The sequence below is a fragment of the Myodes glareolus genome, chromosome 23, assembly GCF_982192425.1.
Source record: "Myodes glareolus chromosome 23, mMyoGla1.1, whole genome shotgun sequence".
Taxonomy (NCBI): Eukaryota; Metazoa; Chordata; class Mammalia; order Rodentia; family Cricetidae; genus Myodes; species Myodes glareolus.
This window is the reverse complement of record NC_142048.1, coordinates 18,844,038-18,863,762: the sequence shown is the minus strand read 5'-3', so window position 1 is coordinate 18,863,762 and position 19,725 is coordinate 18,844,038. Positions and strand designations below refer to the sequence as shown.

The window sequence follows — 19,725 nt, the reverse complement described above, 5'->3', positions numbered from 1 at the left end:
GACAGCATACCAAAATCTCTCTTGCTTTATAGACAGCATAAAAACTCTTACCGAACTCTTTCGTGTAGCTTCCCTTATGATAAATGGTGTATGATAAATTGTATGGCTACAATATTTTAAACAGGAACAGAAACATGCATATACTATAGCAAAAAGAAAAAAACTTTAAATTTACATCACATAAAATCCTGTACCAGTGTGAAACATTTGAGACCAAATGTTATGCACAAATCCACAAAGTCCCCCAAAAGTCAACAATGAGACCGAGTCCCGTATGTAAAAGCAAATAGCCTTTATTTTATGCAAGTTGGCAAACTTGATCTCTTCATATTGTAATAAAGGGAGAGCCCCGAGCTCACTTAGAGTTGGGTTTTTATAGTAGTAAAGGTGAGAATGAGGAGTTTCTGAGGTTCAAGACCCCTGATTGGCTAACATTTGTCTAGGGGTATTCTGGTGAGTGTGTGCTGGCAGGTGATCCTATCTACAGCAGTTGGAACATAAGGCATTTCCTTTGAATGGTCTGTTCTTGATTTGTGCTTGGGTAATCTCAGTTTGTGGCTCTTTCTGCAACCAGGTATTGTTTCAGGATAAACTACTGAGACTCAGATCTCCTTTAAATTTACTGATGGCTGAGTCCTATTCAGGCAGGTGATAATGGTTGGAAGTAAAGAACTCCTTTAGGTGCTCTGTTTCTATTTAGTTTATCGTGGCTGGCTCCTACAGTTTATGAATGTCTGTTCCTGTTCACATATGTGAAGGTGCACAGGTACATGTGAGAGTGTACTTGTGGAGGCCAGAGACATCAGATGTGTTCTCCAATTGCTTCTCTACTTTATTCCTTATTTATTTTTAGATAGGAGCTCACTGTCTTGGCTTCTGGGAATCCAAAATACTTTAGGGATCCCTGTCTCTACCTCTCAGCACTGTGTTTGAAGGAACACTCAGATTTTTATGAGTGTTTGAGGATTAAAATCAGGTACTGTCTTTTGCATACCAAGCACTTTAACAACAGAGCCATGTACTGACATTAAATGCTTTACCTCAAAGATTGTTTTACCAGTGATCCAAGATTATGCAATAAGTTTCATAACATTAAGAATAGGAATAGAAAATAGGGAAGAAGCAGGACATTGTGATTCAGAAATGTGATTTTAGGTACTTTGAAGGCTGAAGACTGAGAATCATGAATTCAAGGCCATCCTGGGCTATTTAGTGAACCCTTTAGGCCATATGACATCCCTTAGTGGTAGACAGAGCATTTGCTTAGCATGTTCAAAGACGTCCTAGGTATAAGTCCCCATAATCTCCCCTACAATAAAAGAGGAAAAATTAAAAGGGGAGACAAAGGAAAATGAATGGGAAAGGACGTGGATGTAAAGGTTCTAGGTATGTGAGTCAAAACTAAAACAATCATATAAGTAGGATTATACCACACACATTAAAAAACTGGAATATATAAAAAGGAAATATTCATAGGACTATTAATAAATGCAATATTAGCATATTTGTCGAATGGGTTATTTCTGTCTATAGTCAAAGGGAATTAGGACTAAAGACAAATTATTTTTTAAAAATGTGAGTTTTGGCTCAAGAAATCAGATGAATTTACTAAAAGAAAGCAAAGTATGTACAAGGACCACATCCTTAAGAAACCTTTCATTTATAAGTTATTGGGTAGAAATCCTGGGAAAAAAAAAATGGGTAGATGACAAATTAAATTGAAGAGGCTGTAGAGCTCACTTTGAAACTATCCTATTCCACAATTGTAAGGAATGGAATTTAAAGATTGGAAACAGAACCAGTGTTATGGTTGACAATCATGACCATGATTAGAATAACAAACACCAAATTTAAATTCTAAACACCTGAAGGAGATGAGGTACTGAGAGCAAAGAAAGAGAGAAACAAAACTACAGCTTTGGAGGGGTAGCTTGGTGGTGGAACACAAAGCAATCACCCTTGGGTGTGCCAGAGCTATAAAGTTAAAGCTTTCAGCTAGGATGGGGGAAGGGCCATCAAGTTCACACTCTTAACGGAGAGTTTCTTACTAGTCCTTGAGGCTTTCTGAGAGAACAATAGCCAGTAACTCTTTGAAAAGTCGTCATGAGTGTGTTCCCCATACCTCAGTGGGTGACTGTATACCCAGACAATGGTGTGGGCAGCAATAATTAGACTCGTGGGTCAATAGTATTTTATTAAATATTGAAATTGAGAGAGAAATGTGTATAGTATGGTAGAAGAAACTGAAGAGGAAGAAGGGGGTGAATCAAGATACATATATAAGTGTGACATATTCAAACAGTAAATAAAATATTATTAAGATAAGTAAGGAAATCTAATCAGGGCTATTTTGTGGAATCCAGGAGCTGGCTCCCTGGGACCATTTCCGAAGAAACTGAAAGCTGAATACAGGAAAACAGAGTCTCTTACCACTTCCCTCCTCCTTAGTTTCTTTATCAGGACTGAGTGTTCTGCCTCAAGTGGTCCTTGAGCAGGAGTTATTAAACACTTCCTTCCCTCTTGACGGAAACTGATTTCAACCATAGGGGAAGCACCATTCCTTAAGCTCCTTTAACAAATGCTGTGAGAGTCTTCCACAAAGATGGCGGCTATGAGAATGGACCTAAGAGGAAATAGGTATCCAGGAAGTATATTTTGAGAAAACTAATAAATGACACACATGTCTAAAAGTCTATATTCATGACCTGGTACTAAAATTATAGGTTATGCACAGCACAGGTCTATACAGTATTAGTCTATGGGCCTTCAGGTTCCACGGTATGATCTCTTTTAAAATAATTTGTCAAACATTAAGATGTCCTTTCAAAAGACATTTTTTTAATATTTATTTATTTATTATGTATACAATATTCTGTCTGCATGTATGCCTGCAGGCCAGAAGAGGGCACGCGGCCCCATTACAGATGGTTGTGAGCCACCATGTGGTTGCTGGGAATTGAACTCAGGACCTTTGGAAGAGCAGGCAATGCTCTTAACCTCTGAGCCATCTCTCCAGCCCCCTCAAAAGACATTTTTATTGATAGTAGTTTTATTTAAAAATTCATTTCTATGAAATGCATTTGTAAATTACTTTGTATTGACATGGAATAACTGACCCGCAAACAAAGATCTATGATGATTTAAGTTCTATTCTTAAATAATTTATATTACAAAGAGATATGCAGCAGTAGCGCTAAGAAAAGATCCTGTATTTGATTTCTAGCTTTTTATTCATATCATAAAAACATTTATAAATTTACCTTTCCTATTAGCCAGTTGTCTGACAAAGATGACAGCATCCTTAATTATTATCATAGCGACAAAACTTTAATTCTGTGCTTCATTTCTAAAGAATAACACAGACAACATAAGGAAAAGAGACTGATACATAATATTTAAATAAATCTCAGTTGCTGACAGAAAAGTAAAAATGAATAAAGCCAGTGCCCAAATATCAGCACTAAAAACATACATATATGATACAAGTAACATTATATGGATTCAATAGGTTGTATCTAGTAATACACACACTGACATACACACACAAATATACAAATGCACGTGCCATTAATTAATGAAAAATCAGGCAGGAATTTGAGAAGCAAATGAGGAGTTGGGAAGGAGGGAAGGGAAGAGGGAAACATTGCACTTGAATTCCAGCCTCAAAAATAAACAACAGCACAGGCAGAAAAATAAAGAAATATAGTTTTTCTCAAGCATTGCCCTTAATCACTAAAAAAAATATTTTTGACAGGTGGACAGGGCTCGAGGATCAATTTAGAGAAAATAGAAAATCTTTGAAATATACTTTAATAGGATTTGGGGATAGAGGTGTCTAAAAATAGACTATGCTTTTGTGCAGGTTTGGGATAGAGCTTCTAAATGTGAAAGGGTTTATTATTGACATTTTCCCATTGATTTTATAGTCAGGTCTGATATACAGATTGCTTATTCTGGATATTATGTTGCTTAGTTATAAAAACAATAGAACTTGTGAGGTATTTTCTGCAATTATGTCCTAGTAATTTTTACTGCTATCCAAACGTTCTCATAATTTAAGAGTTTGGATTAGGTTCAGGGTAGCATTGTGCTTTTTGTTTGCTTCCTCAAATACAGATGGTTCTTGTTTCCAGACTATTTGTTACGTAATATCTGTAGCTGTAGTGTGAGTTAAGAGGGAAAAAAGCTCTCTCAAGAGAAAAGTATTGGCGGGTGAACGCATTATTGGTAAAAAATAAATTCCAATTTGAACCTTTAATGATCCAACCCCTCACAATAACCGTGGCTCTTACCACTTCTTTACTTCATATCTTTTTAAATTGGAGTTTCCTATTACTACATCTTTAAAACATATGACAATACAATAAAAATGAGATGCAGCCACCCTCTTATAAAGTGATGATGTCACAAATGGTATTATGATTTTATACCTTTCAAATATATTACTTGCTTTAATCCTAACCACAACTTAATCAAAAAATTTAAGTTTATTTCTATCTTAAAGATAAGCCAACAATGTTTAAAGATGTTGTCTTTCACAATGGCATAGAATGATGAAATAAACAGAGCAATTTATGATTTAGTAACTGTCAAAGTCATGCAAACGTCAGTCACTTTAGGTCTATCTGGAGAGTTCTATTTGTAAATCATCACTATGACAGCCATAAGCTTTCTCCACAAGCTATCGATACCCAATACTTGCAAGAAAAGTTTGATTTATGTTTTTCCTATTTCCCCTCTTCCTGGCTATTTTTACCGAGCATTAACATTGGCTTCAACCTCAAAGTAGAGAGCTCCCTGCCAGGTGCATTGTTAGTAATTTGTCCTATGAACATCAGCCAGCAGCCAACCAGTTTTGAGTAGGACTACAATTCAACCAATAAAATACCACAAACATATTCTATATCCCCCATCCTTTATCTGTCCACATTGTTTACTTGAATAAATACCAAATCTCTACTCTTTCCTTCAGTTAAATATTGTGTTGTTGGGCTAGCCCGTTATCCAGAAGTAACTAATCATCCAGCGAGCTGAATCACACACCATTACGCATTTCCCAAAGAAAAAGCCTTAAAAAACTTGCCAACAATATACTACAGATAGTTCTAATTTGTTATCCTTGAGAAAAACAATGTCATTTTGACCAGCTGAAGGCCTCTTATACCATCATCAATGTTTGTTGATCAAATCATCTTGAAATCCTATGAATCGTACAGGACAACAAATTCTATCTTTAAAAAAATTGACTCTATAGTCAATTAGTGATCCAGGAGAGTCGATAGTAAGACTATGGTGTCATGTTAATATAACGTGGATTTACCCTTATGGTTCCCAACCAGGTTCCTCCAGGTTATCACTTCCTTTAACCATCCCATCTGCAATTTCTTTTAATGTTGTTGGTGTTCAGTACCTGCCTCTGCTGTCACTGACTCAGCAGCCATGTGTTAAGAGACTTGGGCATACTAAACTTGATGTAGTTATTTTCACCTTTTTCAGATGCAACATCATGTCTGCCTTCTATCTGACCTGTAAGACATCCCTGTTTCTCAGAATAGCATGTTTTCTCAGAGTTAGAGATAAAAGGGCTTGACAGCATGTGTATATTTCTTCAAGGTCACTTCTGCCCTTTCTTTGTCCCTATTTACTTCTCCACTCCCCATCCACTTGCTACATTATGTTCCTTCACAGTATGTTATCTGAAATATTTGCATCTTTACTGCCTCCTCCATCTAAACCCTTTTCACAATTGTCTTTCTTGCTCAACAGTGTTTGTCAATGAACTCTCCATGAAGCTGGGATAAGTCCTGTCTTACAGTCATTAATAAATAGAAATATTTTGCATAGTACAGCAGAGTAGAGTAAAATTGAGACCATATTTAACTCAAGGATTCCTTAAAATAAGAACACCAAACTACAGACTCTTTCACTTCCCTCCTTATTCATGTTACCTGGGAAACTGGGCAAATGTGAACCTGTGTTATTTTCCTGATGCTTTTTACAATCCCCTCATGTTGCACTAAGGACTTCTCCACAAATGCCTTCCTCAGTTCTTCACCCTCAGCAAATTTCCTTTTTCCTTTAGATGATTTTAGTGTTTTTCTTTATAAATATGTGCTTTTATTTTATGGTGTGTGTGTGTGTGTGTGTGTGTGTGTGTGTGTGTGTGTGTGTGTGCATACACGCATGCAGGAGCCCTTGGAAGTCAGAAAAGGGAATCAGATTCATTATAGCTGATGTTACTGGCTTCTAGTATGGGTGCTGAGTGCTAAATTTAGGTCCCAAGAAGAGCAGCAAGTATTCTGAAGCACTGAGCCATCTGTCCAGCTCTTTAAATTTTTGTTTATTATTATTGCATGTGTTTATCACAGTGGGTGTGGGTTGTTACAGTGGTCACATGGCATTGACTACTCTGCACTGGACAACAAATAAGGGGGCTCATCCCCGTGAGAGGCTAATTTTCCTTTCCCCAGAAGTCATTAATTGCCGATAATTCCTTTTCTAAGGGTGGGGCCTCACAAATATTTCACTCTTCCATGTTAATTTGCTCATTGCTATTGCCATTGTTCTGGTCTTGTTTATATAGTTGTTTCTGGAACAGACTGTTTCACTGAATGTTTGTGGGTATTCTGTCTTTTACAGTCCTTCTTCTCCCTTCTCACCAATGTTACTGCAAGACAAAGACACATAAGTTATGTTACAGATGTATCATTGGGGTTAGGTTCTCCAAGATCTGTTGATTTCTGCATTGTGTCCAGTGGTGATTTTCTTTAAAGATCTCCATTTGCTGTAAAGAAAGGCTGTGATGAGTGCTGGTAGCTACGCTATCGAGAAAAAGTGGTTTGTGCAAATGCAAAATGTTTTTAATTGAAGTAAAGCCTATGCTTTGATTCATACTGTTGTGGTAAAATAGAATACTACTGACTGGGCAATTTCAAGTAGACTGAAACATTGTCTCCAAGCCCAAGGTCACAACACCAATATCCAGCAGGGTCTTCTTGCTGTGTCTTCCCATGGTGCAAAACCAAAAGGCTCAAGAGACAAAGGCAGGTTGAATGTCCTTCTTAGAGCAGTAGTAATACCACCTATGAGAATAGAGATTTCATAGTTTGATTATTTTTGAAATGCTTATCTCTCAATATTGCCATAATGTCAAGTGGCTTTATACATGAGTTTTTGAGCTGAGAATTTTCAAGTCAGAAATCATACAGAAACAGAGCCAATGAGATGACTCAGAGGATAAAGTGTCTGCCTGATGACCAAATGTCAATATCAGCAACCCATGCAAAGGTAGAGAAATAAAACTAATTCCACAAAATTTACATCTGTAATTTACATCATGAATGTCTTTTTTTTTCTGTGATACTTGAGTTTGTTATTTATTTCATCTTTAGTTAATGCCCCAGATAACTCCAATTCTCCTGCCCCTATTTTTTCTACTCAAAACAGCCTTATGCGAGCCTTCTCTTCCAAAACCTGAGTAACAACCTCCCTAGAGATGACTCCACAGTACAATCACAAATACCCCTTAAGCCAAGTACTCCACTGGCATCTGCTAGAGGAATTCGGGAAGAAAACCATATGCCCGCAAGTCTTCTGTTAAGAATTACATGACTTTTTTAAATTCATTAATTTTTATGAGCCTGTGTGTCTCTCTTGTAACACAAGTGAGCTACATTACATGCTGAAGAGGTCATCTCCAACCTTGAGTTCCATAAAATATTTACATACAGATACAAGATTATGAAACTTATAGTTACAGCTTAAGAGCAGTGTCAGGAAATAGTTGAATACTGATATTATGGATCAAGAAGAAAATAAACACAAACCAGTAAACAAGCACACTATGAATTGTCTGTAATGATAAGAGAAAACCAGAAAAGCAAAAATAAAAAATAAAAATGAGTAGAAAATGTAGTAAATTTTGGAGGCAATAGTCTACTTTTTAAAGGCACACAAAAGTATGAATAAAAAGTGATGTGTTTATTAAGTTGATGAGGTACACTTAAGAAGCATTTGAGTATCCACTGAGGTCCTTACTCAGGAGCTGTGAAAATTGACAACAAAGACTTTGGCCACTTGCTGTCTAGTTGTCCCTTTGGACAACAATGTTCTAAGAGTCCCATTAGTAGGTTCTTTCTAGTTGTTAATCAAAGTCATCTTCATATTCCAGAGGATTTCAGGTCCTCTGTAGTATTTAAGGAATGACTGGTCAATTTTATGTACTCTTAATAGTCCCAGATGTCCTAGTCTTCAAAATATATCCAACCTCAAACACGTAGTTCTTAGCAATTTGATTGTCTCGGGCTGGGTAAAGCGTGAGAGGAAAATGCAGGGCAGAGCTGATAAAAATACAATAAGAATAAACACCCCGCAATTGTTAAACCTTAACAGATATAAAGGAGTTACATGCCATTTTAGGATGAAGAGAATTCTGAACAAAATACAGATTTAACAGAAAAATTATAAATTGTAAGTCAACAGATACTTTCTACAATATGTCTTTATATATAAATATAATGAAAATAAGCTAACTGTAGACAATACAATATTATGTATATTATATATGTGTATATGTACAGTGATTGTTCTTCTTAATTCAGAGTCTCCTAATTTTCCCTCACATAGTCATTTTGAACTCAAGAATTATATATGAGACTAAGCTTGATACAAGAAAAAATAAAATCTTCTCTCAATGTGGTTAACATGCTCATTGATATTTAAACTTCTGTCTTTAATGTAACTACAATTCCGGTTTCTATCCTTTTCATGAAATGTGATCATAATGTAGCCCTGATATAAAATCTTTATACATAAAATGTGGTTTTGTATTTACCTGTTGTAAATGATCATATAATTAGCAATTAGTGGATAAGAACACTCTCTCATTCTCTCTCTCTCTCTCTCTCTCTCTCTCTCTCTCACACACACACACACACACACACACACACACACACACACACACAGCACAAATATCACGTATATTTACATAATGATAAAATTGGATAGTTTATGAACAGTTGTATTAATTATTTGGCATGTGTTAACTCTCGAAAATAATGCTGGGTGCACGCCTTTAATTCCAGCACTAGGGAGGCAGAGGCGGGCGGATCTTTGTGAGTTCAAGGCCAGCCTGGTCTACAAGAGCTAGTTCCAGGACAGGCACCAAAGCTACAGAGAAACCCTGTCTTGGAAAACCAAAATAATAATAATAATAATAATAATAATAATAATAATAATAATAATGCTGGCATAATTTAAAATACCATTTTCATCTTCTGCTTCAATTGTGCTTGTAATGATCAGTTAAAACTTGATTTAACAGCTAAGTCTTCCTGTCACTATTTTCAGTTAAATTTTAGTAAAACACCCAGGAGTATTTTATTGCCTCAGTAATTCTCACAGTAACATAGCAAAGACTCCTATAAATCTGTATTTTTTTCAGTCACAACATACTTTGACATGTAACTTAATTATTCGGGGTAAAATATAATTATACTTCTAATTACTTGAATATTTTGTGGCACAATAGTTATTTTTTACTTTATAGCTGATAATATATGCCTCGGGTGGAAGTCATAACTTACGTTTTGCCTTTGGCAATAATCAATAATTTTTGTTGGTTAGAGTTTTAATAAGAGTGGGAAAGTATTCATTGTAAGTGCTATTAAATCTAAAGGTTTTTTTTTAATGTGGCAAATTACAGAACACTAAATGATTTCCGCTAACATCTATATTTTATTGTACTATGTACTGAATGTCAGTTTTGGTGTCTGGAATCTGTCCAGTACCAGGCTGATTGTCTCCCTTTAGGCTTCTCTGAATGTATTATAATGTTAGTCATTTTATAATGCTCCACTTTGAAGAGTAATTTTATTAAACTTTTATAATTCTATTTTCTATTTTCTAATCTATTCAGTCATTTTAAAATTGAATTGTATAGCACTATGAATACTATTTCAGGACTCTTTAAATAATTCCTCAATGAAGAATCTGATTATTCTTTTTTTAGCATCAAAAATAAAAAACATTCTTCTTTTGAACTATTTTGGTTATGGTTTTCAGAAGTGAATAGTGACATAACATAATGAAATATCAAAACATAAGAAATTTCAAAAAGATAAATGCAGTTTCTCTCTAGTCTTGGCTACGAACATTTTGAATGTCTAGGCACTGACACACTCATTAGGATCATGGTGGATCTCTTTGATGTGCTATGAGGCCTCTGAGACAAAGGCTTTCATCAATTTGAACGGTTCTGAAGCTCTGACCTTCTGGAGTCACATTGTATTGCTTTCCCACCACAGTGAAGTTTCCTCCAAAGAAGTAGGCAGACAGTGTCCTTCTGTAACCTGCCCTACTGCAAAAAACCAACTAACCACACCACCTTTTTCTCATTAAAATAATCTAGCTCATGGGCAGGCTCTTTTCCAATTTTAATTGAGATCTCCCACAAGAACTTTTAACACTGTATGTTCAATGTATATCAATCTTACAAAATCTTGAGAAATGTGAACAAAATGATTAGTCTAGTGGTATTTAAAAAGACTAAAACTCTAAATTTCCACTGCTATTCCAAACAGAAAGGAGAAAGCTAAAGTAATTCTAGTCTTCAAAGTCCTTGTTAAGATAAGTTATAACTCAGTTCTACCAGAGAGCTTCAGAGAAAGTAAAAGATATTCAATTTAACAAACTTACAAATTTAAATAAAACCACATGTGACACTATGAGTTATGGAAAAGGATTTCAAATCAAATGCACAAATCATAAAAGAAAAATTTAGTTAAATACATTTTGACATAGCAGTTGTTCCTTGTCAAGTCAATAAAAGTGACTTGAGTAATATTTCTCCCAGCAAAAATCAGCCTGTGCCAAGCCTGAGTATTTTCTTCCCTTTGTTTTTTTGAAATTCAGATGCTGATTAAGAATACAAGAATTTGCAAACTGGGTCAAACTAGAAATACTTTCCTCTCTCTTTCTTTGAGACAGCTAGGCCAAATGCTTTTCTGAATTACTTTAAAAATTAAATGTGAATATACAATTCATCAATTAATCTCTAAGCTCCAATTGAAATTAAATATATTCTTAGCCAGAGTCTCCATGGGAATAAGCATATTCCTATTTTGTAAGTGTTCATGATACCACAAAACTTTATTTCATTTTCATAGCACAGTGTTTCAAATGCACACATAATTTTATCTATAATGTTGTAAATAAATTGTTATGTGGGTGGTAATTATACAAAAATATTATCATCATCATCATCATCATCATCATCATTATTGTCTCTGTGTGTGCATGCATGAGTATGCATTCAGGTGCATGCATGCAATGGCACAATTCTGGAGGTCAGAGACAACTTTTAGGAATCTATTTCCTGCTTTTACCTTGGGTTCCAGTGATCGAAATCAGATCTTTAGGGAATGGCAATTACCTCTACTCACTCTGCCATCTGGACCTAGATTGTTTTCTTATTTTCTAGAAATATAGAAAATTTCCCCATTATCATTTATTACAAATTCCCCCATGATGATTTAAAGGGTAACTTTTATTTTAAATCTCCCATCATAATTATTTGTAGCATTTCTCTATTTAGTCATTCCTAAATCACTGAAAGACTACAACCTTATTCATCAAGATTTTCATTTCCTGGCAGGTCTACACTGTTCTCCCAACTGAAGCTATGATGCACGTTATTGTGCTTCAGATTAACTACCAGTTAGAGAAAACAGTAAAATTTTCATTTAAATTGTGTTGAAGCTATGGGTCAATTTTGGTAGTAAGACCAAAACATTTCACTGTACGTTTCTGTCTTTCGATCGTTATTCCAATTTTACATTTCTTCATAAGCATGTGTTCATGTCAACTCTAAATAATATGGTGATATTTAAAATCTTCACTTACTTAAGATACTACATTGAAAATATTTTTGTTTTATTTCTTTAGAAATGAGAATTGGTAGATACTCTATAGCAGTTAAAACAATGGAGGGAAAGGCCACAAATGGGATGAAAGTGAATTCCCAGTAATAATATTGGAAAATAGAAATTTTTCTAGTGTCTACTGTGTAGCATGAGGGCCGGCTTGTTGGGGTATCTGTCCCACCCGGTACCCCACAACCGGCAATACCCCAAGGAAAATCACACACAGAGATCTCTATAAATTATAAACTGATTGGCCCATTAGGTCAGGCTACTTATTAGTTCTTATGACTTATCTTAACCCATTATTCTGATCTATGTTAGCCACATGGGCTCAGTACCTTTCTCAGTGTGACAGCTTACATGTTGCCTCTTCGGTGGTCTGCACAGGAGTGGTGGAGGGACCTACCTCCTCCGTAGCCTTATTCTATTCTCATTGCCCTGCCTCTACTTCCTGTCTGGTTGACCCGCCTATACTTCCTGCCTGGCCAATCAGCGTTTTATTAAAATTTGATTGACAGAATACAAACAATTCTCCCACACCATTTCCTTTTTTTTTTTTTAAACAAAGGAAAATACCCATAGTCCATTTGTTGGGAATGTGGGCGTAGTATTTCAGGCTACTTCCTGCTGGTTGGGGGCGCTGACAATCTTATGGGGACGTAAAGAAAATTTAGAGTTATAATCAAGTCCTGACTGGAGTATCCTGTGAGACCTGATCATCTCAGGCAGCGCCTTGAATCCGTTCTGAATGTAGAACTCAGACATCTGGGCCATCTGTTCCTACCAGAGATTGCTCAGGTGGTCTCCCTTGGCCAAAGATGATTTTTCTTAACTCTGAATAAATCCAGAGCCTTGCATTTTCTGTGGAAACAAAAGCAAAATCTCTTCTCCAAAGTAGCATACCTTTTGACTTCAATTTTGAAGCAAAGGTATTTTCAAAATATCTTTCTTGGATTAATTCAGCAGCATTTATAAGCAAATATTTTTTTAGCAGCTGTTGCTACTTCTTCAGCATTCAAACAATTCAAAGAGAGCATAATAACATACAGTATCAAGATTCTCTGTGTATTTTCCATCTTTGTGTGGCTTTACTTTAACCTCTATTTCTTTTATTTTTACTTTTACTTTTAGATACAGGTTCGCTATATATCTTTGTCCTGGAATAACTCTGTAGACCAGGCTGTCCTTGAACTCACAGAGATCCTTCTGTCTCTGCTTCCCCAGTGCTATGATTAAAGGTGTGTGCTACCACACCTTGAACTCAGAGATCTGTCTGTTTCTGCCTCCCAGGCATTGGGATTAAAGGCGTGTACTACCACACCTTGAAGTCACAGAGGTCAACTACCTCTGCTCCTTAAAGTCTCAGAGGTCAATGTACCTCTGCTTCCCAGGCATTGGGATTAAAGGTGTGTACCACCACACCCTATTTCTCCCTTTCTTTCTTTTTTACTTCTAAGAACTTTAACCTTTAGCCTGCATATATTTTTAACACACAGTAAACCATTTAGAGGTTTTCTTCATCTTTGAATCTCTCTTTTCTGTATATCTCTCTTTTTCTGACCACATGAGTCTTTAATGGGTAGGACTAAAGCCGGGGCTTTGACAGTTAGATCCAGCCTATTCCTTAGCTTTTCAGCCTCATGGTAGAGGTACTATTGGAGCCATTTTTATCGTCACAACTCTACAGTGTTTCAAGATCCCTGCCAGCAAGCAAGCTGCAGCATTCTGCTCACAGACCACACTCAGTCGGACTGCCTGCCTGAAAGAGTCAGAGTTTGCCCTGGCAGGATGGCCCAGAAAACTGACATTTTAAAACAGCACAGCTTTTTTCCTGTTATGGCTGAAAACCGAAAAGCATGCGGTCAGCTTTTCCTCAACACCATTTAGGTATTTCGTGGCAGGACCTCTTAAAGGAGCTGCAAAGTTTTGCAGCTAAAGCTGAGTCAGGAAGCCTCTCTTAGATGAGAGCGCTTGCTTGCCTCTAGCAAGCAGTGCAGACCTGAGAAATTGCTGCCACCAAGAAAACATGTTTTACTCTATTCTTTCCCAAGCTTTCTGTGGATTCAGTTATCCACGTTGGGCACCATATATAACATGTGGGCCGGCTTGTTGGGGTATCTGTCCCATCCGGTACCCCACAACCGGCAATACCCCAATGAAAATCACACACAGAGATCTCTATAAATTATAAACTGATTGGCCCATTAGATCAGGCTGCTTATTAGTTCTTATGACTTATCTTAACCCATTATTCTGATCTATGTTAGTCACATGGGCTCAGTACCTTTCTCAGTGTGACAGCTTACATGTTGCCTCTTCGGTGGTCTGCACAGGAGTGGTGGAGGGACCTTCCTCCTCCGTAGCCTTATTCTATTCTCATTGCCCTGCCTCTACTTCCTGTCTGGTTGACCCGCCTATACTTCCTGCCTGGCCAATCAGCGTTTTATTAAAATATGATTGACAGAATACAGACAATTCTCCCACACTACTGAGAAGTTTTCAGAAGTGAATAATATGGAAAGATGTCTTCTGGGATTGTCTAGAGACCTCCCGAAGCAGTATGATGGTCAGTGGAGTCAGAGGGAAGTTTGATGAAGTGAAAGTGCTTGTGTAAGTTTTCTCTTCAGTTTTCCTAAGAGTGATTCTGAGATCTCCCTGCAAGGTGACCTGAGTCAGCACAGGCAGCCATATAAATTACCTATGTTGATGTGTCATGTTGAGTTGGATAAGTAAATAGATGGAAAATATATAGGTAGATTATTTTTTTGAGTGGGAAAACAGATTAAACAGAGAGACAAGCTAACCAACACTTTTTAAAAACTTTAGTTTTGATTTATTTCTATTGTGTTCCTTGGAAATAGTCTAGACTCTAGATGGTCCCATAGAGTCCCATAAACTCCAAGCTAGTAATTTCAATTCTTAACTCATCCACCAAGGGGTTTAAAATAAAGAGCTTCCATATCCTGTTATTTGGAATTGGTAAAAATTATCCTAGAACAATGACTGAAGGTTAATTCAGTAAGGGCTCCCTAGAGATTCTGGCTGAAATGGTCTTTCTGTTGTTATGGTAACAAATGAGAACAACAAAGCACAATATTGCCAATAGAAATGACCGTGAATTTTACCCATCTCAGATGTTATTGGAATTGAGGTCCCAGTCATAGGAGGAAGATCATATATCCTGTAGCAAGATGAGAAAAGACCAGCCACAACACATGTAACCAAGAAGCTTATTGCCCTCTACATCTCCTGGAGGACTGAATCCTTTTCTTCTTAGGAGAAGACCGTATCATCCAAATGTAGATTACATTTTAAAAGCAAAAGAAGGACAAAGGAAACATTACTATATTGTTCTCATTTAATATTATTAACTAAAATGCTTCATAATGGTGGGTAAATAAAGTAGCTCTAATCCTATTTTAAATTATTTCCAAAGTTAAAATTAAATCACTATCATTTAGATTCAAAGTTGCAACTTTTTTTTTACTAAATTTGAACTTGTGGTCACTGTCTATTTATCCTGCTATATAAAATATTTTTTAATTGAAAAAAAGCATCTTCTTCACTCTGAAAAGGAAAAAATAAAAGAAATCCTAAAAGATTGAAAAGTCTTCTTTTAATGCTTACCATTAATGAATAAAGAAACTGCTTTGGACCTATAGCAGGGCAGAATTTAGGTAGGTGGGGAAAAACTTAACTGAATGCTGGGAGAAAGAAAGGTGGAGTCAGGGAGAAGCCATGGAGCTGCTGCCAGAGTCAGACATACTAAATCATTGCCTGTAAACCACTGCCACATGGTGATGCACAGATTAATGGAGATGGGTAAAATTAATATGTAAGAGTTTGCCAATAAAAATCTAGAGCTAGTGGGCCAAGCAGTAATTTAAATAATATGGTTTCCGTGTGATTATTTTGGTCTAAGCTAGGTGGCCAGGAAGAACAAGCAGCCTCCTCCAACAGCTTTGAACTTTTTTCCCCATTTATTGACATCTGCCCCAGAAGAAAACTTCTCTGATAATGCTAGAGCAAGACACTGGTCTATGAGTATAACAGAATGTTTTTTCAGAGTTTTATTTATTTTTTCTGTGTTCTTTTAGTAGAACAATAGTTTTGATTTTACACTAGTCCCTGGGATAGCTAATTCAGGCTCTTGATTGTTCAAGCAGCTTTGCAGAAAATAATTTCTCCACACATCTAATTTTGGCTTGAAATTTCAGAATCTGTTATTCACAGAAACTCTTACCAATTTCCTTCTCATGGTTTATCCATATCGTGCGTATTTTAAAAAGTAGACTGTCAAGTACCTAGGAAATATTATTAGTAGAGCATTTCACTTTTCAAGTAAAAATAATGCACATCTACACACAATAAGAAAAAACCTAGCTCAGTTTGTCTCTCAATCAGCTAGTGCTGTTCCTTGAAAGAAACCTTATATTACAGTATGCAGTTAAATGTTGTATGTATACAGGCTTGCCACTTTGCCACACAGATTACACAGATATTTACATAAGGATAAGACTGTAGTAGATTAGTACTGGCTACAAATCCAAAGATCAAAGACACTTTTGTAAATACCACAAAATATTTACTACTTCATCAAACACGGGCATAGTTAAATTAAAATGACATTCTTTACCAAGGGATATAGCACTTAGAAACACAGACACTTCCAGCGGAACCTGGTGCTACTGCCTGCATTTGGTTAAAGCATTACACACCACTATTTCAACTTGGGGGAAAACATTAGAACAATTAAGACTACAAATAATATGTCATTATGACCATGAAAGTGTTTTGGGCCTTGTGAATTTTATGACAGGATCTGGCAAGTGTCATGTTTATAAAGCACTATTTTGTGAAGTCATTTCTCAAAAGATACTAACTCCTAATTTTACTTATGGGCTCTTTAAAAAGTCAGCTTTTCAACTCAGAATTTAACCCAAATTAAACATGTATTGATTTGTCCATTTCAAATGCTTCTTTTCATGGACTAGATCTAAATGAAAAATGCTATTACTAGTGTCTACTATAAACCATAGATATTTTCAGTTTATTTCAAATAAATTTGTTTTTCCTTTTTTTTGTTCTTTTTCTTTTGTATTCTTCATTTGGGGCCATTAGCTATTTATAAGTTTAAACTCAAATGAAGCAGAATGAACTACCCAGAGTTGATACTCAATAAATATTGTTGAAAAGCAAGAATTGAGATATCCATTTGCAGATTGCACCATAATCATCAAATGAAATTATTGGTCAAGTTGGGGTTAATACTTTTGTTCCATATGTAAATTATTTTTTCACTGTGATATTATTATGCAATAGAAGGCAAATAAATGTATCAGCTTGTTTTCATTACCCACTGTTTTCCTTAATATTCTTAAGCTTCTATAAATATGTGTGAGTCAAAAGAATAGGATAGTAAAACACTGAACTCTGTGAAAGAGAATTTATTATTAAAGTTTATTTGAAGGTGTACTGAGGCAATAATGCCGTTAAGTTTCCTTTACTGCCCACTGAGTTACTCAGAATAAAGGAAATGCTCATTAAACTTGTGGTCACCTCATTATTTACCTTTCACTTTCAAGCTTAAACCTCCTGTGAGTTATAAATACAATAGTAGGGTTGTGAAATGTCCATTCATCGACCACTTAATGTGAATAGTTCTTCACCACAATGACAAGTTATATGTGCTCATATAAACTAGATGAGAGAAAAATTTGAGCTGGGCTACACTGGAATTTCAAACTGCTGGGTTCTGTTTCCAGAAGATTTTACAAAGCCTTTACTATGTCAAAACTGAAAGAGGTTTTTCTTATACTTTCATTCATCTGTTTAAACTGGCACAATAAACTCAAATATTTTGTTTTCTGTGATTCTTTTCATGGATTGTAAGACACATGTCTCATCTGGCCGCAGATAAAATTATTGCTCTGTTTTTAGATCATTTAGAAATATGCATCTGTGCTGTCTTTAACCAGAGTGTGATCTATAATGCACATATTAAAGGATTTATGAATAAGAGTAAATTATTCTGTCAATCATTATTAATTTCATGTTTCACTGACAGATAATCTAGGATAAACAAACCAATCATTAGGTCTAGAGCAGTGGTTCTCAACCTTTGGGTTGTGAAACTTCTGAGGTTGTATATCAGATACCCTGCATTTCATATATGCATTATAATTCATAACAGCTTGATTCATAACAGTTGCAAAATTATAGTTACAAAGTCGCAATGAAGATAATTTTATGGTTGAGGTCATTACAACATGAGGAACCATAATAAAGGGTTGTAGAATTTGGAAGATTGAAAACCACTGGTCTAGAGAATAATCTTGCAGTTACTTATCTATTTTTGAAGCAAAACTCAGACATGGTGGCTTTCAATCTGGATGGCCTTGCAGACACTATCAAATATTTCTTTCTCCATAATGAACCGAAACATGGAACACTGATGGTGCCGGTGACAACTTGTTAGCTAAATCCTCTACCATCTAAGGGTATTTGGTCACAGACATTGTTGTCACTACAGTCTCCTCTATCCATACTCCTCTACTAAGCATGTCCAGTTGCCTCTACAATTGGACCAGATTCCATTCTGTCTGGAAGATCCTGAAAGAGAGGGGTTAATGATGAACTCCTCTCTTATCCATTGTTTAACACATCCACAAAAGCTGTGCCAAATCACTGCATGAAAATTTGCTACAAACTCCTCTGTACAGTTCCATAGAAAGAAATAATTTACTAATTTAACCAATTGACTTAATTCAGGGGTCATATCATGTTTCCTTTCTCTTTCTAAGGCTGTGGGATTATCTGGTCCCAACAATAATAGTCTTGTTCACATTCACTTAGACTCCTCCACCACAATAGTTCTGAAGCATAGATTTCCATAATTTTTCATTCAGTGGGGAAATTCTGATTATATTAAACCCCTCCAAAGAGAAATCTGATACTTTAACTTAATAAACACTTATGACTTATTGAAAAACTCATTTGTGAGTCTACGCTGAACTCATAACCACCATGCCAAACTACTCCATGCATATTTTTTATCAACTAGAACAAGCTTGCATTTTCAGGTCATTTTGTCCTTCTTGGGACTGGGGACCCAGAAGCAGATTATATAAGCTGAGATGATTAAAGCAAGTAAGGTATCAGGCATTAATACTTTCCGCAGAGATATTTAATCTTTAATTCATTTTCTAACCAGGGACTATTTGGCTTTATTTAGTAGTACCGGAAATTAAGGTAGTGGAATAATGTCAAAAAATGCTGAATTAAGCCAAGAGCTTTCCATTGCCATGAAAGAATAACTACTACCTTCCATGTTGTGTTCTTCCAAGCCTACCTCATTCTCTTACTTTACTAATGAAAGATTTTTGTTAAATGAAATCAAGAAATGCACTTTTCAGTTGGTAGACTCTAGGTCTAAATGATCTTCTCATTCCATGTGATGACTCTACAGGAAAGTTCTTATTGCTTCTATTTTAATATCTTCCTTTGATATAAACATTTCTATAACATTTTTCTCTAGTTGGGTACACAATGAATGATCTCATTTTTGAATGGCAAGATGAGGCACCAGTACAAGTGGCTGAAGGACTCACTTTGCCTCAATTCCTGTTGAAAGAAGAAAAAGATTTGCGATACTGCACTAAACACTACAATACAGGTAGGAACTGAGTATTGTTCTCTATGATTGTGATTTCTGATTTTACAATACACAGATTATTAAAATTATAATGTCGTGTTAATTTTAACAGTCTTAGCTCATAGAGTATAAAATGGGCAATTTCAAAAT

General features: G+C 35.8%; 1 protein-coding gene across 2 annotated transcripts in view; it reads left to right on the top strand.

The window, feature by feature from the left end:
• Positions 1-19,725, top strand: part of Glra3 (glycine receptor alpha 3) — a 165,382-nt gene that overhangs the window by 107,550 nt on the left and 38,107 nt on the right. For both annotated transcript variants that reach the window (XM_087901195.1, XM_087901196.1), the window contains exon 6: positions 19,459-19,596. In XM_087901195.1, the coding sequence (XP_087757321.1) occupies positions 19,459-19,596 (138 nt within the window). The remainder of the gene's footprint in view (positions 1-19,458; positions 19,597-19,725) is intronic.